At 32.7% G+C, this 25,705-nt stretch overlaps 4 protein-coding genes across 8 annotated transcripts in view; 1 reads left to right on the top strand and 3 right to left on the bottom strand.

Annotated features, from left to right (window-relative positions):
• The window catches only part of kst (spectrin beta chain, non-erythrocytic 5 kst), a 29,469-nt gene extending 13,190 nt beyond the window's left edge, over window positions 1-16,279 (bottom strand). For 2 of the 5 annotated variants that reach the window (XM_065301577.1, XM_065301576.1), the window contains exons 1-2: window positions 8,036-8,209; window positions 1-173 (exon numbers count right to left, since the gene is read on the bottom strand). In XM_065301577.1, coding sequence (XP_065157649.1) covers window positions 1-173; window positions 8,036-8,048 — 186 coding nt within the window. In that variant the 5' untranslated portion in view covers window positions 8,049-8,209. Of the gene's footprint in view, window positions 174-384; window positions 454-8,035; window positions 8,210-15,808 lie in introns of those variants that run through there. The other 3 variants (XM_065301578.1, XM_065301580.1, XM_065301579.1) reach the window with 3 other exon arrangements.
• Window positions 16,280-16,416: 137 nt separating this feature from the next.
• Window positions 16,417-18,586, bottom strand: Sirt6 (sirtuin 6). The gene is made up of 5 exons (XM_065301581.1): window positions 18,381-18,586; window positions 18,184-18,311; window positions 17,886-18,128; window positions 17,652-17,825; window positions 16,417-17,395 (listed from the first exon to the last, which is right to left on the bottom strand). The coding sequence occupies exons 1-5, from the start codon at window positions 18,444-18,446 to the stop codon at window positions 16,957-16,959; spliced, it is 1,050 nt and encodes a 349-aa protein (XP_065157653.1). The 5' UTR covers window positions 18,447-18,586; the 3' UTR covers window positions 16,417-16,956.
• A 128-nt stretch (window positions 18,587-18,714) lies between these two features.
• LOC135791246 (odorant receptor 43a-like) lies at window positions 18,715-20,023 on the bottom strand. Its single transcript, XM_065301582.1, has 3 exons — window positions 19,813-20,023; window positions 18,983-19,752; window positions 18,715-18,930 (listed from the first exon to the last, which is right to left on the bottom strand). The coding sequence occupies exons 2-3, from the start codon at window positions 19,661-19,663 to the stop codon at window positions 18,715-18,717; spliced, it is 897 nt and encodes a 298-aa protein (XP_065157654.1). The 5' UTR covers window positions 19,664-19,752; window positions 19,813-20,023.
• Window positions 20,024-21,573: 1,550 nt separating this feature from the next.
• On the top strand, window positions 21,574-25,416 carry LOC135790788 (transmembrane protease serine 9-like). The gene is made up of 7 exons (XM_065301063.1): window positions 21,574-21,720; window positions 21,784-22,340; window positions 23,029-23,245; window positions 24,147-24,290; window positions 24,370-24,467; window positions 24,580-25,083; window positions 25,163-25,416. The coding sequence occupies exons 1-7, from the start codon at window positions 21,684-21,686 to the stop codon at window positions 25,379-25,381; spliced, it is 1,776 nt and encodes a 591-aa protein (XP_065157135.1). The 5' UTR covers window positions 21,574-21,683; the 3' UTR covers window positions 25,382-25,416.
• Window positions 25,417-25,705: the final 289 nt, after the last annotated feature.

Genomic DNA, 25,705 nt, shown 5'->3' on the forward strand with positions numbered 1-25,705 from the left:
CTTTTGCAGAAATGAATTGATCCATTTCGTGAATGTTTTCTTTTGTATATGCAAGCGTTCCTCTTGCAGGACTTTAATTCGTCCCGCTTCGAACTTTTGCACGTCGTCCCGCTGCGTCATGATGTCCCAAAACCGTCTGTCCACTCCTTGCTCATACTGCACTTTACCACCAACTGGAAATGAGAACGAAACAACTATTGTAAGGTTTCGCCAACTACGACTTCCCACAACCCTTAATACGATTACTTTAATAGCTATATTGCAACATATTGTGAACAAACATGTCTGACCTAAAATGGCAGTGGATATCAAGTAACTGCTTCTAGTTATTACGCCGAGAATAATGATTTACAATAGTTTGTAAGCAAAGAAATTATACAAGACCTTAAAAACGTTGTTCTGGGAAACTTCCAGAGCAAAAATTAATTAAACGTAGACACATCAATATAGAATAGTCAGTACTGTAATTCATGATCAGCAAAATCACCTAAGTACCTTACTTGATATTATCTCTAATGAATTTATCCGTAACATCATAGATAACAAATATTCATAAAAATGAGCAACACACAGACAGATATTACATATTTTTATTAATATATTTCCGTAACAAAAGCAATTTTGCGTGCAATTTATTGCGAAACATGAAACATTCCTTTTTATGTTTATTGTTCGTGTAGGAATGTACAAGTAAGTACGATTACCATACGAGCAAAGTAAAATAGAAATAAAGTGAAGTTCATATTTGCACATTCAATATTTGTTGCAATTGAAGCACTTGTATTGCTTATATCAGTTATTTCATGCGTTAAGTAAGCAATTTGCGGTGTCGTACGGCTTTTCAAATAGTTTTTCATCTACATAATCTATGCAACTGATAATATCTACACTTTATCTAATGGAATGTAAACACACGATATTTGCGATAAGAATCTTTATATTAACAATAAAAATCTGCACGTTTGGGTACTTATAGTGCAAAAGATTAATTTTATAAAATTTTTAATAAAATTTAAACTTTTAAATGAAAAAAGATGATTTATTAATAATAATTGCTAGTGATGTCATAATGATTGTATTCATTCAAAAGTGATGTCATTTTTTCTTTTGTTATGGTAATAGCTTGAAGTTTTTTCGAGTTATTTGCATCCTACAGCAACTCCATAAAAAAATCATAACATTTTTATTATTTCTAAACATTCACACGTCAACATTCAAAATAATATTTAGACTTGAACCTAAGTGCAGCAATCCAATTAAAAAAATCGCAAGAATCGTAAAAATATAATAATCTCAGATTATTCCGGATTATATTGCAAATACAAAAGCAAATAAATAATTTAATTCCTGATAGGAATATAAATCCACTTTAAATCATCGGAAATAGCGATTTTCCAGAAATAAGATTAAAGATTAAAGATAAAAATCTATGATTCTTCATAAAGATTCCGCAATATTCTAAATTAGGAATAGGATTAGCACCACCTCAAAGCGCAATTTGACCTTTCATTTCCTCTGCGAAAAAATCTACACTTCAATGGAATTTACAACATTTATGTAACATTTATAACACATAAAATAGTTTCGCTTACATCATCACTATAACTTGTAATAAATAGTTTTGTGCAAACAACGAATTAGGTTTAATCACCGATTAAATTGCAATACAATCTAAAATAAACACGATACGATTTTTTAAATCAAAATTAAAATCACCGTTGATTCAGACACCGCGTTTATTTTTATGAATCAGATGATGATTAATTGATTAAAGTTAAATTTTAAACAAAAATTACTTCCAATTGCACACAACAACTGTCTGTGTCTGTGTTTTTATGTTATTAAATTTTTCATATAAACACAACACTTAAATGACTAAAAACAAAACAATTTAAGTAATTTACTTTTTAAAATCTTTCTACCAGTATGTATATATTTATTATTGACATATTTTCAATTCAAGACACATGCGGAATGCATAATTAAACGAAACACAATCATTAACCATCCCACAGAAATAAACTCTAGAATGCACGCACGCCGCTGACTTCTGGTTGAACTTAATGAATGCAAATGTCATTAGCTTGCAAGGTAATCAAGTTGTTCACAGAGTTATCAACTTATTACAAACTTATTACAAGTGAATTGTAATTGCACAAAATGGCTAATATCTATTTATATTTATATTTATCTCTGAGATATTAAGTATTTAATATATCACATTGCGTGACAAAAGTAATAGAAGTATTTCAAGTGATTTAAGTGTTTTAAATCAGTTAATTAGTATTAATTACTGTACCAGAACTGGAACAAGTTGTTATTCTACAGAAAATTGTATTTTAAATGCTTACATTCATTGTTTTCAACCCCATGTTCATTCAAACCCATTTTTTATTCACTTTTTTAATTTATTTTGCAAAAAACACTTTTTTTTATTTCATCAACACTTATTTATTGTCATTATAGTTAATATTGCACTGAACACTATGCAGGTCTACACTGGACTAAATTCTGTTCTTGACTTTAACTTTGGCGTCTTTCAGCAATCAAAACTCACTGCTCTGCTCCGCTACTGGCAGAAATGTCGTGTAACTGATACTTCAGTCAGAGTTCACTTTTCAGTTGGGATTCAGTTTTGTTTCACTCTCTCTGCTCCCTATACGCCTGTTTCGCACGTCGCCCTTCCCGTTCTCACTCCACGACATTCGACATTCATCGCCCAGATTGTTTTTACTACCTATTTCGGTTCACGATGGTTGGAAATAACTTGCAAGCAGTCAGTGAGTGAGCAAGAAATGCACGCATTGCACATGCACACCCCTCATGGTTTAGTTTTCGTAAACTTCACAAGTTGGAAGCTTTGCCACGCATAAACAGGGTTTCCGTTTTGGTTTTATTTCTTGTGACGCCTGTGATTGCATCTGGTTTCCGAACAGGGCATATGGCATGAAAAGACAAACAGGGGTTAAAGTAGGTAGTAGGTAGTTATTACTCTCGGCAATGTATAAATTCACGACGCATATTTTGACGAGTTTTACAACTGCGAGTTTCTAAATAATAAGTTTAAGATTTTACACGAAAAATGTTCATCTTTTGACCTCGCGAGATGAAATCAAGGTCACAATACGAACTGGGAATTTAAAGTTAATGAATTTCGAAATGTTAATGTTCGAAATTGTTGACATTTTATAACAAGGCATTTATTATATCGATATTATAAAGATACTCCGTTAATCAATTAAATTCACACACATCTACACGGACAACTTAAAAAATAATCATCATTCCAAAAACGAAGTTTTCATGTTTTGATCACCATAAATTTACAGGAATATGTTGATTCTCATTTCTCAGCTTTAATTAATTCCGTATTTATGGCTCAATTTTAATATTATACACGTTTTTATTAATTTTTAATCGTCAACTTTAGTTGAATGTATTTTCGGAAATAGCTGTCAAATAAAAACGTACATAATGTTGCCTATAGTAACAACAGACATAACCTATTCTCAAAAATTAGTTTTTCGTAGATTTTTGTTTATATTTTGACGTTTTTCGATGTTTTAAAAAGAATTCTGCAATTGTGGTTGAAGACCAAACTCAAAAATCAGAAAAACTTGACGTAAAACACCGAATTAATACTTATTTACATGAAATTTCAATCATAAACTTTAATTCAATGAAATGTTGGTTGCCTATAGTACCTAACAACATAACCTTTCCAACTTATGAGTTTTTCTTTCTTCATTCTTCATTTTTATGTAATTTTTCGATGTTTTACAATAAATTTTGATATTCTAGGCAATAACAAATTCCAATAATCAAAAATCTATAAAATATTAACGTGTTTTCATCAATTTTCAATCATAAACTTCAGTTGAACGTCACATGATGGCTTAAAACACCTTAAAACCCAACAAATATGGAAGATATGAAAGCTGCGTAGGTTAAAGTTACAATCCACCCACAGAAACACCAAGGAACGTTAACATCTTCCATTAAGATCAAACAACAAAATGTTTAGGTGTAAATGGTACCCAAATGATGTTTAGATGTAAACACTAATTCTTTTCAATTGACAACATTTAAATTCCGTCGAAATTACCATTTCGGAGCAGTCGAAGACGTTCATGGTCAAAGTGTCACGAAATTCACGCGCGAAACAAACAATATTAAAGCGTAGCATGACCAGAAACAATGAACCTGAACCGCGACTAACAATAACCAATTGTTCTAGAAACCAGTTGCTTTCATCTATTAGCTATGCTTCACGTACCTGCAATTTATTTATTTAATAATACGAAGAATTAATAAAGATAAACACAATTCACGGTGGATCTAATGATACTGGAACAAATTCTGCTCTCAATTGAAACAAAAGGAATAATAAATACACAGTTAATTATGGTTTTAAGCAAAAGCTAAGCAAAGACAATGTATTATTATACTATTTGCGTGTTTGCCCTTTTTAGTAAAAGCATCACGTGATGATTTACTGGTAGAGGTACATGGCGCGTTGTGGAATTTCTTCGGCACAGTTGAGTTGTAAATAGTTAAATAGTTAACACGTTTTGTGGCGGCGGCGTGCAATTTACCGTTTTCAATCAAAGAAAATGAGTTGATACGCATACCAGCAACACGTCACCATTGTTTCAATCAAGTGGCGAGCTCTAACGGTCACAGGAATCAATCACGAAGAAAAAAATTGGAATTATTACACGTAGATGGCGCTGGTTTACAAATCAAAACGTAAAAGTATTAAAATAGGTCGATTTTGTGGTAAATTTCAAGTAAATGTTAAATAAATAATGCACAGATAGTAAATTATGAATAAATTTCTATAAATATAAGTGAAAAATGCTAAAATTTTCACGTTTTGAGTCATATATGTGCATGTGGCTCGCTCTATCGGCCATAGGTTCAATCAGAGGTGAAAGGTGTCACTGAGTAGCAAATATTTCAAGCAGATGGCGTTAGTTTACAAACCACAACCTCAAAATGTTATAAATATGCAATTTTATGACGATTTCTAAATTAATGTTAAATAAACAATGCACAGATAGCAAATTATGAATCAAAACGTTCAAATACAAATAAAAAACACTCATTTTGATAATTTTTTCAATTTAAAACTAATATCATGTAAATAAAACACGCTACAGCTAATAATACACCTTGTAATATTCATATTTTTAATCAGATTGATTCACGGTGTGTGGAGCAGTGAGCAGACAAAAAATACATACGCTATTCAAATTGCGTAAACAGTTATTATCGTTATCGTTCCGCTTGAAACGTGCATTTTCTTCGTGGTGCGTTTGCTCCAATATCGTTGAACCTGCCGCCATGAATGAAACACCACATTATGTATGTGTGTGTGTGTGTGTGTACCCATTAAAGCCTATTTAGTATGAAATGCACGCGGCTGCTGCTAGTCGAGTGATTTAATTTGTGCATCATGTCAGCACGTCGACGATGACGAGTACATTTGACTGCACGATGAATGGAACTGAAAGGAGGTCATTCGCTCGGCGTGCGGAATGTTTTGACGCTAAATAACCGAAGAGATGAAGAAATTGCAGCGCCATTGATGAGTCGAGTGGAGTGCGTACTCAGAAATGCAATTATTTGTTATGTGTCACATTGGAATGTGTTTGTGGTTGGCGTACCGGAAGGTAATGGCGGTACCGGAAGTTGAATCATGGGTGATATTCTCTGATGCTCTCAGCGAGAACAAATATTTGCAGGTGTTGAATTTTATTTTAGTTTAAATTGTGAAATGAGATTGAAATTTCTAATGTGTGACCTTTTCGGTGTAAGGAATTACGATTTACGAAATGTGGTGGTATGTGCGGTATCAATTTTCGAAAAGCGCATGCATGTAAACGTACTTAATTCGTAATTTATAATCGCCGCCGTCATGCGTAATATGTAGGTAAGCAGGCAGGCATCGGATTCGAAAACGAGGCGATTCGTTTTCCGTTTTATATAACCGACCTCGTCGAAAACTATGCACCGACGGCGCCTAGATGAACTCTGAACTTTCGTGAAAGTTACGGAATGCAGGTGATCATAGCGAAAGAATTACAGCCAACTCCTTTCAACTGCCAGACAAATATTTCACACAGGTGGCGTTGGTTTAGAGAACATTACGTCATGAGATTCAGAATACTTCTATTTTGAGAGCATTTTGAAGTTAATCTTAGGAAAATTATATATAAAGTAATAAAGGATTAATTTACACATATTCTGGTGTGACTTTTAACAATATTTGATAAAAGAATAGAAGCTTATGAAGAAAAATCTACAAATTATGACTAAAAATAGTATTTCTATTTTTTATTTTCGCGATTTAAATATCTCATCTTGTAGAGAATTTCCCGTAGAATAAAAATCTTCAATTCGTTCCTTTCTATCGCGTTTAATTTACGAGATATTCGCGATGAAAAACTTTTGGTGGCGGTAAAAGTGACTTTTATTCAAAGCACCGTACGAGGGTAACAATAAAAGTTACTCGTATTCAGGGTACCGTATGAATCATCTACATTCACCCTCGTACGGTGCTTACCGCTAGCGTAATACGGTGCCCTGAACGTGACTCACTTCTACCGCTACCCTTGTACGGTACCCTGAACGTGAGTCACTTCTACCGCTACCCTTGTACGGTGTATCGAATGAGAGTCACTTTTACCGCTACCCTCGTACGGTGCCCTGAATACGAGTCACTTTTACCGTAGCTGAATAAGGAAAATACGCATAATTACTTTCCAAACTTTCCAAACTTAAATCAGAATAGCAAAACCAGTAAATTCCCCAAATTTTCATACTAATTAACTCAAAGTGTGAGGCATGGTTCGTAAATTATATACAAAATACATAAATTATCACTGTTTACAATTCGTAGCGTAAAATTAAACAAATCCCCTCTAAGGACACGCTATAAACCTATATAGCGGGATGTACTATGAGAAAATATTTGCCTTACAACAACGTCACAGGCCTAATAATCGAGAATAGTTAATCGCTGCGTTTTTAAACGTCTGTGATAAGAGCACACGCGCTCCAGTTAACCCAACATTAAGCGAACAACAAATTAGGTATTATAGGCTTGAAAGTTAACCAGTTTACAAGCCAACAACGAATGCTCAATTAAAATCTAAATTGGCATTCGTTTTCGCTAAAAATTAATGTCCGTATCAAAACATAAAACTTTTAACGTTAAAAAAAACCTATTAATTTTTTAAATGCTTGATACGACAGGAATTTGTACTAGAAACAAGTAAATACAACTAAAATTTGCTTTCAATTATTGTTTTGTGTAAGTAGAGGCTAAAATCTTTTGCTTTAAAAACATTATCTTTAATTATGTGCACAAAATTGCAATTTATAGAATGTTCCGATAAGAAATATTGAGGTAGTCGTATATAATATGACAGAAAGTTAAATTTAGTATATTTTATGTCATGTTCTTTTGAAATTTTGAGAGAAATTATTACGAAAATTCTAATAGAAAAAAATGACAAATTTGACAAAATATCAAGAAATATTGAAATTTTGAGGTAGTTTTGACTAGAAAAGTGGCGGAAATAATATACAAAGTGATAGAAAATATAATTTTGTATCTTTGAACTCTGTTTTTCTAAAATTTGGGGGAAATTATTAGAAAATCACGAAAAAATCAGAAAAAATGTCAAATTATGCAAAATATTGGGAAATATTGCAATTTTGAGGGAGTTTTGATAAGAAATGTTTAGAAAATAGTATACAAAGTCATAGACAATTAAATTTTGAATGAAAAAACTTTTAAAAAACGGAAAATTTCCTTAAATTTCAATTTTTATCTAAATCGACATTAATTTTAGCAATAAAAATTAATATCCGTAACAAATCATAAAAATTTTAACATAAAAAACTTTTAAATGCTTGATAAGACAGGAATTTGTACTAGAAACAACTAAAACCAACTAAAATTTGCTTCCAATTACTGTTTAGTGAAATTATAGTTTAAACTTTTGTTTAAAAACACACAACTTACGTCTTGAATACATTATCCTTAATTATGTGCACTTTTATCCTTAGCATTTGAATAAAGATGCGTTTTCTCTTGTGTTTCACGTTTATTACATGCACTTAAACACATTTATTGTTCACCGGCGCACAAATCGCGACCGTGCATTAGAATCTCTACGCGCACACTGACCACCGCCATCAATTACAACGCGATTGTTCCGCGAAGCTCACGCTAATTTGCATATTATTCACATTCGAGTAATTTTCAGAAATAACACGTTCGAAACTCAACTATACACAACACAACACAACTCTTCAACAAGGAAACCGCTTAGAACTCAAATATAAAAATACACCGTATCACACTGAATCAATATTTACTAATAAAATATATAAAATCAAATGGAATGAGATTGTTTAAACACAGCACAACAACCAGTGTGGATCGTGATCAGACTGGATGCTGGGCGAAGTGAATAGTAGCATTATACATTTCATACGCGTACAATTCGTACCCATACCTACATATTTTCTGTGCGGATGTTCACTTATTCAGTCCGCATTATGTTTGGTTTTAATTCTGATAAAAAAAGTAAATAACGCGGCCGGGATTTATACTTTTACACTTTAGTCGTGCGAAATATAAAAAATACAGTATCTACGCTCAAAATGTTTATATGAAAGTGTAAATCTACGTTGTGTGGAGTTGGTTTTATTGCGGAAACAGGCTGTATATCAAAAAAGAAACCAATTCAAACTGTTGCTTTTGTCGGTATCATTGTTGTTGGTTGTGTAATTTCATCAACGGTTGTTTTGAATGACGCAAGCATTATTACTAAATCGAAACTTTTTGTCACTTTTAGAGCTGACAATGTTGATAAAAACAAGTTTTCAACTATTACTGCAAATTATTTACTAGATTTACTAGGTTAGACGGTTTTTATGTTTTTTGGGTTAAATTGCGAGAAATTTTTGGAGACAAAATAAAAAGTAAAAAAAGCAAAAATTGTAGATTATTGCTTTTTGAAGTGTCTAAGATAAGAAATATTAAGGAAGTGATTATGTTTTAACTTATGTTTGGTTAAAAATTAAAAAAAAAAAATGGGTAGAAAACACCAAAGATTAAAAAAATTGCAAATTTGGCGGAAAAAACTAAAAATATAGCAAATTTTGAGGTAGTTTTGATAAGAAATGTTGGGGAAATGATATATAAGAAGATAGAAAATTAAATTCTCCATATTTTGAACTACGTTGTTACTAAAATTTTGTGTGAAATTATTGAAAACACGAAAAAAAAAAAGAGAAAAAAGTAAATTTGGCAAAATTTTAAGAAATATTACAATTTTGAGGAAGTTTTGACAAGATATGTTCAGGGAACAGTATACAAGGTGAGAAGAAAATGAAATTCTGAACATTTTAAACTATGATCTTCTAAAACTTTGGGTAAAATGATTGAAAAAACATGAAAAGAACTAAAAAATTGACCAAAAAAATAAAATTTCTAAAATTGTACGAATTTGGGACAATATTATACTGAAAAAAATATCTATAATCAATTTCCGCAAAATTATTTATAAGATAACATAAAAACCACCGCAACATCAAAAACGCAACAATTGAAATGAACTGATTGAAGTTAAATGACCTGTATTATCAGTACAGTTCAAAGTATAATCTAAAATTATAACTCAAACACATCCATAATATAAATTCCAAGATCTCTACTCACACAAGCCCCCAACGATAACCTCCAGTCATTTATTCCATACCGCAGAGAAATAACTATGACTCACCTGAAACAAAACAATAAATTTCAATTAAAAAAATATCACAAATTATAACATTAACAATTATATATTCATCATTCCTGCACATCTTATTTGTTTATCTGTCGACGTGTTTATACTCATCATGAAGCATAAGTCACTAATTGAGGATGCGCCATATTAAAATAAACACCAAGTGTTAACGCACCCAATAATCGTGAGCGCGAGCGCAGTTTGTGTATGCCATCTTCAAGTTCAAACAAAAATATAAAACATAACCGTAACCACAAGTCAATTGAAGATCAGAATACGTATCTTCGATTGTGAGTTGAGTCTGTAACATTCCTCTACACATCCATTCACTTTTGCACTTATTCATCGTGCGCATCTTGAAAAGTTGCCTCCTATTCAATTCTTTATTACTCATTGTTGCCGGCGTATATCGTAGTCATGCACTCATTCATTATTTTCATTATCGAGCGCCGAGTGTTCGCGTGATGTGGGAAACACATTTCGATTCCAACGTTTCGAAAGACAACTAATTGATACAGTTGCGAGGAATATTTCTGCATGTACATATTTTAGAAACTAAACGCTGATTAGTACGACACCGCCGTCGAAAGTAATTTTTTGGAAAGTATGAGAATCGAATTGTTATTGTTAGGATTGTCAAAGAATGCGGATATTGAGGTAAGTGTGTATAAGTCGACGGTTATTACATGCAATCATGTCGTATCAATTCATATCATTGTATTATACTGGCGAGCAATTACAACAGATGGCATCAATGCCATCCATGATGATGAAGCGCATGTTTGCGGTTTATTTGAAGCGGCAATGAAAATTCCAGGAACGAATCTGGGATTGTATGAGGCAATTTCCGGTGATAATAGTGAGTGGATAATCTGTTGACAAATTTGCTAAAGATTTTGGAAAAAATATCGCAAGGAAAGTGGTGAAATTAGGGGAAATGTTATTTTGAGTAAATAAAGGGTAAAAATTTTGGAGTTTTGAGAAGTGTGAGTGTGGGAAATTAATTTATGGATATTTTAATCAAAATTCTGATGAAGTTACAAGAAAATGAGAAATTTAAAGTTAAATTTTCAGAAAAATCGCAAAAATTCGCCAAAAAATATCGATAAAAATGCAAATTTTGTGAATTTGAAAGCAAAATTTCGAAAACTGTGGGAATATAAACATTGAATATAAAATTCTGCACGTTTTAAACAGATTTCTGGTAAATTACAAAAATAAACTCAAAAATTACGAGAAACTCAAACAAAAAACACAGTTTTGCAAACAGAAAATAACAAAAATAATTGTTATGCTTCTGTGCAACAATGCATCAATAAAATTGCATACTCAAAGAAAATATTATTGTTAGACATATAACTGATGTATTGCAAGAGCAATAACATGAACATGAACATGAACAGATGTGTCCATCACTGATCTGAATACAATGCATATGGAAATACAAAAACGAAGAGAAGAAGGAGAAACAGTTCCACAGTTAAATTCAACAATCCTCATAAATTTATAACGTTTCTAATTTCTTTACTTCTTAACCTTAAAAGCAAAGCAAAGCAAATCAAAGCAAATACAAGAAAATCGTAAAAGTAAGGTTAACTGTCATTTTTGGCAAATTTTAAGTTAAATTTTGGTAATTTAGAAAGGTAGAGGTGTGGAAAATTAAAATGTGGGCATTTTAATCAGAATTCTAAAAGTTTTTCAAGAATAATACGAAAGTTAAGTTAAATTTAAAAAAAAATGTAGAAATTGGCCGAAATTTAGCAAAAAATTCAAATTTAGCAAATAAAAAGCGCAATTTCGAAAACTTTAGAAAAGTTCACATAGAAAATTAAATTCTGTACTCAACCTAACCTAAAAATGTTTAAGAAGGTTAAGTTTAAGGCCTAATTACATTTGTGTGTGTATATGCCGAGTAACAACTTGTTCTAGATGAATATCTTGTCTAAAATTGATTTTCAGAGCATACGCAGCATGTAAGCGACAATTAAACGAAAAATTCGATTCAATCGAGTCGTTGACAACTGCAATTATCAATTATGTGTGTATGTACACTTTGTACCGCGTCATTCCGACACGAACGCATGGATAACGGGCACTGCGATACACGTTACACCCATAGGATAAAAACGGTACTTTTTCGATCTCGACGTAACCGCATACATATTCATATATTATTTATATGTGTGTTGTACAACTCTACGCGGCCGGCAAGAATCTGGTTTTGGACTGTTATGCGAATATCTGCTAATAATATTTATCTAGACTACTTTTAGGCAAATTAAAAAAAGTGTTTTGAGAGATTTAAAATTAATTTTGTGAAGAAAAACATGAAAATTATGAGAAAATTTGTAAAAAATTAAAAATTTAACCGAAAATTTTCTAAAAAGAAATTTTTGGGGCAAGTTTTGAACAAAATTTTTACTAATTTTAAACATTTTTGTTTGAAAAAATATAAATTCTGCATTTTGAAGTTAATTTTGCAAAGAAAAACACAAAAATTACAAAAAAATGTAAAATTTTGTCAAAAAATCAGGAAAAACGAATTTTTTTAGTAAATTTTGAGCAAAAATATAACTAATTTTAAAAATTAATCTAAAAAAATCAAATTCTGCATTTAAAAATTAATATTGCAAAAAAAAAAACACGAAAAATTCGATAAAATTTGCAAAAAACTTAAAATTTTGTCAAAAAATCACTAAAATCTTTTAAATTTTTACTAATTTGAAGCAAAATTAAAAAACAACTCTTAAAAAACATGAATTCTTAATTTTAAAAACTTTCCTTGATAAAAACAGTCAATAAAAACTTCTAATTTACAAATAAATAAAAGAATTATCACTATCATTCTTCTAGCATCCGTAATTGTCGGTGTGAAACACTTGTAACACCGTGAGAAACACAAACTCTTTTGTTTCTAGTTTAATTGCGTACAAATTGTTTTACTACCGTTTTTTAGAAGGCCACACTGTACGCCGTTTTTTTTATCGCTCGCAATGCAAATAGGTTTGTTGTTTTTCTGTGTCGCATGCAGTATGATAATTTTATTTTATTTGCACCTTGCTCAGACAGCAATAACACTTTAATTCGTTGCAATAATACACCATGACGTAACACATACATCATGTGAATGTGTGCATTACGTAAATAATATTTTTTAAAAACCAAGAAAATGATAGAAAATAATGTAATGTGGAGGCGCCTCTTTGGTAAAAGACGTGTCATAACTGTTCGTGTATGTAAAGATATGGATAATGAATAAGTTGCTTCCGAGTAAGCGGAATGTGTTCGTAGTTATATTCATTAAAGTTCTTTCTCGAATCGCCGGTGAGCGCATCACACCATCGCGAATTGAGTGCATGGAATGATCGCATCGGTGGTGAATAAATTAAACGCGTCTATGGACTATCATTAAACCGTAACGTGTAGTTGTGTTGCAAGTAATATTACACGGGTATAACATAAGTTAGGTTAGAATATTGACGGCAACTCTTTAACCTCAATTTAACCTAAAAATTTCGATTTAAAAGAAATTATCACGTGACTTTTGACAAATTCAAATGTCAAGGCTAAAAGAAAGCTGTCAATTGTCATTTTATGTCAAATGTGTAAAAAATTATATAAATTAAATGGATATTTCACGTTTTGTGAACTTTTTGACATATGCAACCAGTAAATCACTATTAAAACTTCATTTTAGTGCTATAGATGATCTATCACATGATTTACATGATCATATCCTTTAATTCTCGACGTGTTTCTATGTTTTTCTGCAATATGTTTGTCAAATATTGCAATTGTGACTTTCTTTCATGATTTTCTTTTCTAGTATGACCATAAAACACATCGTACAATAAATTTTACTTCACAAAAAGTGAAAATACAATATGTACCTATAGAAATGTGAAATTTTCAATCCAGTTCTGCCGATCAACTTATTGCTAATGCAATCCAAGTACTTTTTCCACATATAATGCGCTCGTATAAATTTTTCCCGCCGATTAGCAATTTGTCTCTTGGAATAAACTTTCACAATTTGCACTATCACATCACCTGCATCGTTAATCATTTATTCTACATTTTCTCTTGGAATTTAATATTTATTTAAGTAAATATTATTTTTTTTAGCTTAAAAATTAAATTTTGATAATTTTTCTAGTGTAATTTATTAATTATCTATGTATTGCAATATTGTACGCACATTGTTGCGGGTTTATGGCGAATTTATCACGAGAGCCGCATCATAATTCACCCGTAGGACTATTACGTAAACATAAACGGCCACAAATCAACCGTTGCATACACGAATATTGAAGAGCCATATGACTGCATCGGCTATCGCCAAAGGTCACAATGTTGAAACGAGTGAAACAGCCGTGAAAGAAATTTATAGGCGCTGCGCGATCGTAAATAAATCCTGTCTCATCGCGCAAACTATAAAAATATAATCTCCTTGTAACAACAAACTCTATATAACACCAAAATGTGTAAAATTTGCTTGGTTTATATTAATTTTTCTGTGTAACGACGAAAAATATTTTCATTTCCAGCGAATTATGACCTAGAATATTTTTTAAAGACATGACATCGATGATAACATTTGAAATATTGTTGTAATTATGATCCCAACATCCCTATAAATTGCAATGCAAATTTCTATAACTTAGGCACGGTTTTTCAGCTAATTTGTTGAGATGCACAAGAAGTTACAACAAAATCATTTAATCAAAACACAAGCGAATACAACTGTACGACGCGGAATTCATATTTAGACTTCAGGAAATATTTACCGGCATTTTTACAAGAATAATTGAGTTTATAATCAATTTACAAAAGATTAGATAGATGCATATGGCATAAAATCTCAATATTTGATATTTTTAAAATAATAAAATGCTGGGATGTGAATTTTAAGTTCAATACCGGTTTTTCGGTATACCGATATTTTTATAAACCAAAATATTAGTATTTCAGTATATAACTGAAACAATACTAATATTTAAATATGAAAATACCGGTATTTTACACAATATCGATATTAATACCGGTATTTTCGAATATTTCGCGATACGCAAACAAAACAAACGTAATCAACACAAAACCAAAGTGAAGGTGAGTGGATTAGTAATAGTAAAGTGTGTGTATCCATAGCTAGAGTAGAGTATAGCGACAAACGGCCTTGTGTCCTTGATCCTCGTCACGCCGGTCGTCGCGCCTTTGCTCTCCCGAAGAGAGCACGAAACTCTTTAACTCGGTTCTTAAACGCCCGGCAGCGATGTTAGAATATGCCGCGGCGAACAGAACTGGACACGCACACAAGACAAGACATTAGAAGACAACATACAACATACAACATACCGGCATGTTTTTTGCATAATAACACCGCTGAATGCCAATCACACAAAACGCAAATTCAAAAACAAATTTTTCTAGCGTAAAACAAACAAAATTCAAACATTTTACATCGAAAAACCTAGAATTTATCGCATGAAATATATGGAATATGTACTTATAGTTGTTACAAACGTGACGGCAAGAATTTGCCACACCTTCTCGATGGTCTTACGCTTTGAATTTTATGAAAACATTGCCATTCCAAGTGTGTAGACACAAAATACGCGCATACATCGGTAAACAAAGACGGCGCGTGATTAATGAATAGATACAATTGAAAAACCATGCGAAAAGACGTGTTTGCAACAAGATAATTAATAATATTGCAATAATATCGCAATCATTATCATCATCAGACACAATGTAAACAATTCTTGAATCTACTTGAAAGTAGGAAGTAGATTATTATGATTATCAATCGATTTTTCTGTGTCAGTTGAATGCAGAGGTCAATAACTCCTCATTACGCTTTATTTCATTATTGTTAACTTGCAATATTTTATAATATGTTGCAGTAGGTTAAACCGCGCGCGCGCATTCCTCGCAAGACTAATTAGAACAGAACACAAGCACAGGTAAAACATGAAAACGCGCTGTGGATTGCTCACCTCAAGAGTGGAAGCGTCGTGCGCTCGTTATTAAATCCCAAAAAATCCGAAAATCCAAGCGAAACACACGTCCGCACACCGCACAACACACAAATTTAATCGCCACGCACTGTTTGCAGTCGTCTGATAAAGATAAATCTGCAGAAAACACGCGTATGGTAAAACCGCGTGCTTGCTTGCAGCGCGCGCGCAGGTAAAAGAGACGCGAAACGCCGGCGCGCTCTCGCTACGTGGTGTGCACACACCGGCGATCAATTCGGAATTCTGATTGCCGGACTCTCCGGTTCACCATTCTCTTTTCGCCGCGCGGCTTGCCCCGACCTGGTCTTATTTTCCTTCCAGCGCGCGCGGCGTCTTCGATTTGCTTGCGCGTCGTAGATTCACCAACAAACAGGTGGTTTTGTGGTAGTAAGCAACGCGCGCATGCGCATCACCACACAGAAACCGGCTCAACTCATACTCATACAGCAAACAAATAAAATATAAATTCATACACGCAGCGACATCTGACGATCGAATAATGAATTATTATCGCGTGATATGCGTGGCATAAAATAAACATAAATTACCATTGTGGTAAATGATGTGGACGCATTCTACAAAGTAAATTTAATTCATTATCTCATCTATTAAACATCTTCATCATCTGTGTCAATATATATAGTCTATTAAGTTTCTTAAAAAGCATTAGTAAATGAATATAGTTATTGAATCATCATTGTAAAATCGACACAACAATCGCTGGCGCGCCAAGTGTTAACTGCATGTCCTTGCAACTTCATATGCCGCTTCATATAAATATATAATTTGTACACGTTCGGGCCGCAAAATGCAATATGGCCGCAAGCCGCTTCACGCCGCACATAAATTAAGACACATGACGGCTGGATTTCTCAAGATTTCATCGGAAAACAAATTACCGGTGCGACAAATTGGACACAAAACCAAAACGAAACTCGAAAACTGACTGGCCGCAATGATAAATTCAATGACTAATTAGATATCGAGCACTTCAGGCACCAAAACCTGCCCGCACGCATGCACAATCGGTACGAAACGCTCGACGCTGCTTAATCGCTAAGTATTTTTTTTCCTTAATATTACAACTTAATTATATAGAATCATCTTGTATTGTGGTGGTTGGGGGCCTAGATCTTCGAATTGCCGGCCTCTAGATCCCTTTTGATTTCCGCCTTGCATCGCTTGATATCCTCCTTGACTTTCTTGTCCTCCAAGCGGCGCTTCTTATAGGAACTCCATTGTTGGTCGTACTTCTTCTGCAGCTCCGCCATGTTGGTGGTGACCGTCGTCCAGTCGATGACCTTCTTGTCGTTGATGAGGTCCTCGTCGCGGCTGAAGTCCGTTTCGGTGGAGTATTCGGGGATCTCCAGACCTAAACGCTTCATTACCTTTTCGATTACAACGTCAACGTACGTGTTGATTATTAAGTCGGCTTTTTTATCGTGTTTTGTTGGCTGTAGATTGATTACTGCTAGTTTGCCGCAGTATTTCTTGTTGCAGATTGGGAGATTTCCGCTGGGGACTATTTGCAGGGTGCTGCCCAAGCAAATATTCAAATCGGCAATGCTGAAAGTAAAAAAATTGTGTTTTTGGTGAATTTTGGGTCAAAAAATTGATTTTACGCAAATATTTCAACTGCAAAATGATTTTTTACCAAAATTTTATGTTGAAAATTGTCTTTTGCGTTATTTTTTTGCCCCAAAATGTTTTTTTCGCAAAAAACTGGCTCCAAAATGTTTTTTTTGTACAAAAATATCGAAAAAATCACATTTTTCGCAAAAATATCGCAAACAAAACGATTTTTTTCTCTATTTTTATTTACCTTGAATGTAATTCTGATAATTTCAAATCATTATCAGGCAAATTCGCCTCCCAATCCAAGATTGTATCATACAACTTCCCGCGACAGTTGCGACCATTTAATCTTCCCCTAGGACAATTTTTATCCAAACATTTCTCACCAACACTGCTGGTTGCTATGCATCTAACAAATTGCCTGTAAACAATAAAAACAATAAATTTTACTCTTTTTATTTACTTCCGAAGAAAAACATACTTCTGGCATGTTTTACACTGCTCGGCAAACATATTCCCATGCAGTTCAGCCAAGTATTTCCTTGGCAAACCACTCCTCAAATGCAACCCATCAATATTCTGGCTGACAATAAATTTCACATATCCTTCCTCGACCAACTTCCGCAAAGCCATGTGAGTTTTAGTCGGAATTGCTTCATTGAAAGATGTGTTAATTGTGGGTTGCAGACCTTTTTGTTCTAAAGTCCACACACCATTGGGCCCTCTATAATCATTAATATACATTAAAAACAATTAAAATGATTAAACTTTGGTTTTACCTAAAGTCTGGTATGCCTGCAGATGTACTGATGCCGGCACCAGTATGAACAACAACATGTTTGGCCTGCAATATCCACTCAGCCAGCAGTGAGCACTTAATATTGATGCTTTCTTCTTTATCAAATATCTGTGCATAAGAAAAACAAAAATGCGTTGTGTTTAGCGTTGTTAACGAAACGATTTTCAATTGTTTTACCTCAGGGACACCAAGCACTCCTTTGTCCTCATAGTGGGAGAGTCCGTCCGCGTAACTACACGACATCTTGAGCGTCGTTTCTCGTGCTTTCCTCAAATAATCATGTCTGCATCGTGCACACGGTGTTTACACGCACTTATATAATAACAATGCAAATTGTTTTGATTCTAACATTGAAGTGCTTGCAGGTTAGAAACACATAAACAAAGCGCCATTAAAATGTATTGATTTAAAAATAAACCGTTTGTGCATGGTGCTGCAACCCAACATACACCAAACGCAGAAATTCAAACAAGTGCAGGAAAATTTACGACTAAAAACTTAAATTTATAGATTAATAATCATCTGCAGAGTTAAGTAATAGTGTGAGGAATGAATACGCGGCTTTGAGTGCGTTTGTGAACGTCTCTAAACAAACATGGCCAAAACCTTTGGCGTCCAGGTATAAATAATGATTACTACGTGCGATTATTAATATTAAATACTTTTGCGCTTCCACATCGGCCGTATACCAATCAGTAAAGTACATACAATTCGAAATTCCTTCAGACTGAAACATAAACAATTACATTTTATGCTTAAACTAGTAATAAAATACTTACTTCATTGATTAATCGTTGTCCGCAGTAAGAAATGACAAACAAAGCTAAAAGCCATCCAAAACCATGAATAAAAGTTTTCACCGACGGTTCTCTTGTGAATTGAAAGAAAACAATCGCAAGAATAATCCCTGTAAAGGTTGCATTCGCAAACGTTGCATTTCCTAGCGTCGAATTCATTTTTTCTGCCATTTTTATAATGTGTACGTGATATTTAACGCATAATTTCAATCGATTTTTGCGTTCTTCTTCATTTTCCACGTCGAAACATTCAGATAAAAGACGTTTTAAATTCGCAATGTGACACGTTAATAATTCTACAACCCCACAAGTGAATGCAATGACTAAAATTCCCGATGATATCAACATAGCGGCGTTCAATGATTGAATGAAGACATAAAGTTGATAATAAGGATAATCATTGAAATATTGTGGTAAATACGCGGGGAAAAACAATCCACAGATGCGTTTTATGTCTAGTTTTATACTTTCTTCTTCACAGGATGATTTTCCGATGACTCCGAAAAATGCGGAGGATAATACGCCGAATTGTGTGTAGAGAATGAATCCCATTGATAATAAATTCATGTTTGTGTTTGTCAGGTTGAAATTTGTGGGTTTTGGAAAGTAGTGAAAGTCTCCGAGGGATTTTGTTAGTTTTAGGACGTTTTTTTGTTGGATCATTAATGAAAGAGTCACGCAGAAGAGATTTGTTGCTCCTGCTACAGCAGCGAAGGCAGAAAGGAGATCGTCGGTGGAGAAATTATCATTTGCTTGAAATAAATATAAATTAATATAAATAATTAATGGAAATTGATGAATTAATTACTTACAAAAACAAATGTGGATTATTTCAGCTGTAGTTGCAACAGTGGGGATTGTACTAATGATTAAACTGAGTGATGCTTTTAGAATATAAAGTTTCGATGTGAAATTTTGTCCAACAGCTGGCCAAATTTGTAAAATTCGTAGAAAATAAAATGTTGCTTGGAGAACAGGAAATTCATCGTTATTTTTTGATATTTTTTCAGCTGTTTTACGTATAAACTTTGGTATAAAATTCATTTTGAAATAGAAATGTTAAAATGTACATTATTCAAGTTTATATACGTTAAAAATGTTTAAATTATTTATAGAAGTAAAGATATTATTTATAAAAGTGTCTTTTATTAAATTAATTGAAAGAAAAAGTGAAAATCAAAGAAATATTAATGTATTAAATATTTATGAAGAATAAAAGCATAAAATGTTTAAAAAATAAACTACAGATGTTGTGGAATGTTGTGATTTATGTAATTAATAAGTTCAAGGACAAAATCAAAGTAAAATTAAATATTTACGCGGAAATAACGGAGCTTTATGAATTCCTAACAACCAGAAATAAATTATATGGTTATAAGCATATAAATGCATTTTTACGCCACCTATTTTTGAATAATAAAACTATTAACATGATTCATATCTTATTTAAACTTTGAATCCTGATTTTACCCTTTTAAACATTAATTTTTCGAAAAACAACTACCCTATATCCTTTTCCGTATCCTAATCTATCTCTATACAAAAATTCATCAAAATTGGTTTAATGGTTCACGCGTGAAAGAATAACAAACAATCACTTTCGTTTTTATATAAAAACTAGCTTTAACCCGCGGCTTCGCCCGCGAATATCTAAAATAATGAAGTTGCTTCCGTACGCGTCTGTAGTCACAGAAGAAGTAACAATGAAATAGAATGGCGGGAAGTTTAAAATGGCTGATAGTATAGTCAATGGAAGTATAGTGTACAGTCTCCATAGTGTAGTCAATTGGATTTGATGTTGACGTAGCTGTCGGTAATACAGTGTGATAATACAGTGTGATGGTACTATAGTACTTAGGTTTGAGCTTCATTGCTGGAATGCTAGATGGCGTTAAAGTAGTCAAATTGCCAGATGCAGAGGTATTATTGGCTAAACAATTTCTTTACTTTATTTAAAAAATAATTATTTTTATTAAATAAAAAGTTGCCTATAACCATTCGGGGACCACTAAGAATATGTGTACAAATTTTCATGATGATCGGTTAAGTAGTTTTTGCGTGAAAGTGTAACAAACATCAGGACGTTCGCATTTATAATATTAGTAGGGATAAATCGTTAAACACATTTGTCATCACAAATCACGAACATATAAAATCAATATTACTCCAATAAACACTCTAGTTACTATCTATTCTTATATTTGCTATGCAATTGCATTCCTAGCCGTTTTTTACGTAACAACATGCTAGATAAAGACGATAAAAATTATCCATAAACATATTTCGCTATTCTAGAAAATCTAATAAGTACTTGAACATTTCATTTGTATATTCTAAATATTTGAACTTTACTCACCAATGGCGCTGATTTTTATTGTGAATATGATTACGAGACTTATCAAATAATCAATGTTTTTTAATATGACCAACTTGCAATAAATGTATGACACTCAAATTCCCACTGCAAAAATCCACGCATAAACATGATTCATACTTCTTTACGAGTACAATAGCAAACAAAATAACTTGAATACTAATATATGCACTGGCTTATCAAGTTACTTAGTACTGATAATATCCACATGTTTCAGGCACAAGTATAAAATGAATACAATCGTGGTGAAGTGTACGCAGTCGACACAATTATTTTTCACGACTTGAACGCATCAAAAATAACTACAAAATGGAAAAAATTGTTTTAATTATTGGTATTATATCAAGTAAGTCTAATAAATTAATTATATATTTTCTATTATATTTATTAATAAATAATTTATTTTTAGTACTTCCAAGTGTATTCGCCGTAGATTTTAACGTAACAAAACGCGAGAAATTCCCATATCAAGCATCCATACGCCGTGATGGAATTCACCTCTGCGGAGGAACGATTTATAGCAAACGACATGTTTTAACAGCGGCATCATGTGTCAACAACACAAAAGCCACCGACTGGCAAGTGATCACCGGAACGCTTAATTTGGAAAAAGTGAATGGTAACGAATCACAAATTATCATGGTGGAGAAAATGTGGGTGCATAAAGACTACAGCGGCAAAAATGTACAGAATAATATTGCTGTGTTATATCTATCGAGCAATTTGCAATTTAATAATTACACTCAAAGTATACCGATTGCAAGGAAATGGGTCGCGAAAGACGCGCAGAAATGTGTCGTCAGTGGCTGGGGTGCTAATGGCACACACTTTTATAGACAGACAGATCTACATCATGCTAATGTTACAATTGCCACAAAAGAAATGGACTGCAAGAGAACTTATCCACCGTTTCTTCAGAATGTTATGATGTGCGCCGGTGATGATTACTTAATTAATCCCTGCACGGTAAGTTTATTTAAAAAATTATTAGTTTTTATAGATTTTTCTACTTCTATCTTTGTTTTTTCAGGATTTTGAGACATAAAAAGTGGTACTTTAGCCATGGTCGTGACTAAAGTACTTTAGTCACGGGTTTTAGTAACGGGGTGAAGTACTATTGAAAATAGAGTGGAAGTAGAAAAATAACATAAGAATCACCTCGTAAACGTTGCAAAAGTGGCATTTAGCTCACTTGATAATTCATTCATTATTTTTACTTCCCCTTTAAAGTGGCACTTTAGTCACGGATAGCCAAGCCTACTACTACTAAAGTACTTTAGTCACGGGTTTTAGTCACGGGGTGAAGTTCTATTGAAAATGGAGTGGAAGTAGAAAAATAACATAAAAATCACCTCGTTAAACGTTGCAAAAGTGGCATTTGGCGCACTTGGTAATTAATTCATTATTTTTACTTCCCCTTTAAAGTGGCACTTCAGTCACGGATAGCCAAGCCTATGACTAAAATACTTTAGTATTAAACTTCTAAACTACTTTAGTCACGAGTTTTAATCACGGGGTAAAATTTTAATAGAAATAAAGTGGAAGTAGCAAACATTGCATAAACAACACGTGGCTAAACGTAGCTAAAGTGTCGTTTAGCGCACTTGATACTTAATCTATTATTATATATTTAAATTTTATTTTTTGTCGTTAGGGTGACCTTGGAGGACCTCTAGTATGCAATAATTCATTGTACGGTGTGGTCACGTGGAGAAGCAAGTGTGAAACCAGATATGAACCGGGAATGTACACGAATATTACCTACTTTGCTGATTGGATAACGAAAACGACGAAAACCAATAGTGCCACTTCGATGACTTCAACTGTGATGTTTACCGTTTGTGCTGCGTTGTTCAGCATATTAAATAATTAATGTGTGTTAGGTATTTGTTAATTATATACGTCTGAATTATTATCTATGTTTGTAAAGGCATATTATTGTATTTTTCCAATAAATTTTTATAGATATGTTAATGTGTTGTGGGTTTTTTTTGCTGGTTATTTAAAGAAATAGATAAGAAATTGATGTTTTCGTTAAATAAAGGCTTAGAATATATTTTAAACCATTGATTTTTTTATGTTTTAAATTTTTTAAATAAATTTGCAGTATAAATAGGTTTTTGGGAAAAAATGAAAAATTTTCAATTTTTATTTTGCTTGATTTTTAAGTTTTTTAAATATTTTTCTGTTTTTCCAATCAAAACGAAATGAAAAAGTAAAAATCATGAAATTCATAAAAGTTTCATTTATAAAAACGCAATATGTGACATTTAGTCATTTTATACCTCGTGACCACCTCGTGCTCTCCTAATCAATATTATATGTTTGTTTGTCACGCTTTCAAGCAAAACCACTCAATCAATTTTGATAAATTTTGGTTTGTAGATACTTTAGAGTTGCAAGAATGACATAAGCTACTTTTTCTTGAAAAATATAACATACAGAGTGTGTAAAATAAAAACCAAGTGTGTACAACTAAATGGGATGAAAAGGCCTATTGAACCTGTCCCCCGGTATTTACGTATTGAATATTAAATTTTATTTCAAATACAAGTGATCCCATTGAAGCCCCGGGAATAACATATTACTCATATCATATATCCATATCAAAAAAATATGTAAAAGCATTTATTATTACAAGTATCAGCAAATAAATAAGTACTTGATAGGGAACTCAATTTGACTATTTCTAACTTATCTTATCATCACATGTATCATACACACACGCATAGTTTTACTCACTATGCAAACCACAGCCATGTTCTTGATAAGCGCTTAGTGCTGCAGTAATATTAAATAAAACGCGATTCATCAGATCAAAAAAACCCTTCAAGCGAGAAAATGCTCGCTATAAAATATATTTAATCAATATTAACTTATTTAATCCACAACCAAGCAACATGAACTACCAAATACGTAAGAATTAATTTTATTTCGACTTAGGTTTATTACTTTTTTTATTTACTGAAGTTTTGTTTTTAATTTTAATTTTTAGTTCTTTTTGCCTTAATTTCCGTAATTTTGGGCGTGTCAGCACAAAACAGAATCGTCGGAGGTGATCGCGTCACCAATCGTAAACAATACCCATACCAAGTAAGTTATTCCACATAAAAACACAATAACATATTAATTAATCAACTAATTAATAACAATAACCTAGAAGTTTAACCTAGGCAACACAATACACATGTTTCTATTGCCTTAGATTTCACTACGACTTAGCGGCCAACACATATGTGGCGGTACCATTTACAAACCGCGTATAGTGATAACAGCCGCACACTGTTTGAAGGGAATGAAAGCGAGTCAACTGGAAGTTGTCGCTGGGGACTTAAACTTGAGAAACCCAACATCTCACACGCAGAGAATACAAGCAGAAGGGATTTACATTCATGAAAATTACAGTGATGTCGTTCTAAACGACGTCGGCGTTATTAAACTAAAGAAAAGCTTTACTTATGATGACTATGTGCGTAATATTACAATATGGAATGAGACATTATCAGGTAGTCCAACTGCCCCGGGTGTTAATTGTGTAGTTTCCGGTTGGGGAGCTACGCAATATGAAGGGGCAGTTGTTTCTGATTTGAGATATGTTAATATTAATGTTTTTACGGGTGTGAGATGCAGTTCTATTTATGGTAATAATTTTCAATCACCTGGGATGATATGCGCTGGTGATTTTTCAGAGTCTAAAGATTCTTGTAGTGTAAGTAAAATTTTTAGAGAAAAATTCAAAAAAAAAAATTTTTTTTTTCAAATTTTTCAAATTTTTTTTTAAATTTTAGGGTGATTCCGGTGGTCCTTTAGTATGTAATGGACAGCTTTATGGTATTGTCTCCTGGGGAGTAGATTGTGGTAAACCACATTTTCCAGGTGTGTACACCAACGCGTCATATTATCAAAACTGGATTGATACAAGCGCCGATGTTGATCAAGCATACTTTTTGCAAAAAATTTTGTTATTCCTCGGTTGTATAATTACAACCAAGACATTTTTCTACTAGTCAACAATAAATAATTACTTTATTTATTTCTTAAATTTTCTCTTTACCTTGGTGGAGTTCAAGTGGAAAATTTTGTATTTTTGCACAAAAAAAATCATGTTTTTATTGTGGTTCCATAAACTTGCAAATTATACAAGATAATGAAAACCTCCTAATCTCTTAATCCCATAATCTTCGAGTTGCCAAAAAGGTGCCATTTAACAGTCGTCAATTTAAAGATATAAAAGAGATAAAACTTTTGGACATGTGCGATATGAATGTTTTTATAATGCTCTGTTAATGACACAAAGACAAAAAAAATTGAATAAATGTTAAACCAGGTTC

The sequence above is a fragment of the Atheta coriaria genome, unplaced genomic scaffold (genome assembly GCF_025399875.1).
Source record: "Atheta coriaria isolate IRGN ID8LTWV9N9 unplaced genomic scaffold, Caltech_Dcor_3.1 hic_scaffold_4_pilon, whole genome shotgun sequence".
NCBI lineage: Eukaryota > Metazoa > Arthropoda > Insecta > Coleoptera > Staphylinidae > Dalotia > Dalotia coriaria.

Excerpts from the sequence above, each read along its gene's own strand:
- LOC135791246 (XM_065301582.1), bottom strand. The coding sequence starts at position 19,663 with ATGATCCAACAAAAAAACGTCCTAAAACTAACAAAATCCCTCGGAGAC. Across the intron at positions 18,931-18,982 it reads GACAACGATTAATCAATGAA|TCTGAAGGAATTTCGAATTG; the intron begins GTAAGTATTTTA and ends TTTATGTTTCAG.
- Sirt6 (XM_065301581.1), bottom strand. The coding sequence starts at position 18,446 with ATGTCGTGTAGTTACGCGGACGGACTCTCCCACTATGAGGACAAAGGA. Across the intron at positions 18,312-18,380 it reads GAGTGCTTGGTGTCCCTGAG|ATATTTGATAAAGAAGAAAG; the intron begins GTAAAACAATTG and ends TCTTATGCACAG. Across the intron at positions 17,826-17,885 it reads CAGTGTAAAACATGCCAGAA|GCAATTTGTTAGATGCATAG; the intron begins GTATGTTTTTCT and ends TATTGTTTACAG.
- LOC135790788 (XM_065301063.1), top strand. The coding sequence starts at position 21,684 with ATGGAAAAAATTGTTTTAATTATTGGTATTATATCAA. Across the intron at positions 21,721-21,783 it reads AATTATTGGTATTATATCAA|TACTTCCAAGTGTATTCGCC; the intron begins GTAAGTCTAATA and ends ATTTATTTTTAG. Across the intron at positions 22,341-23,028 it reads ACTTAATTAATCCCTGCACG|GGTGACCTTGGAGGACCTCT; the intron begins GTAAGTTTATTT and ends TTTTGTCGTTAG.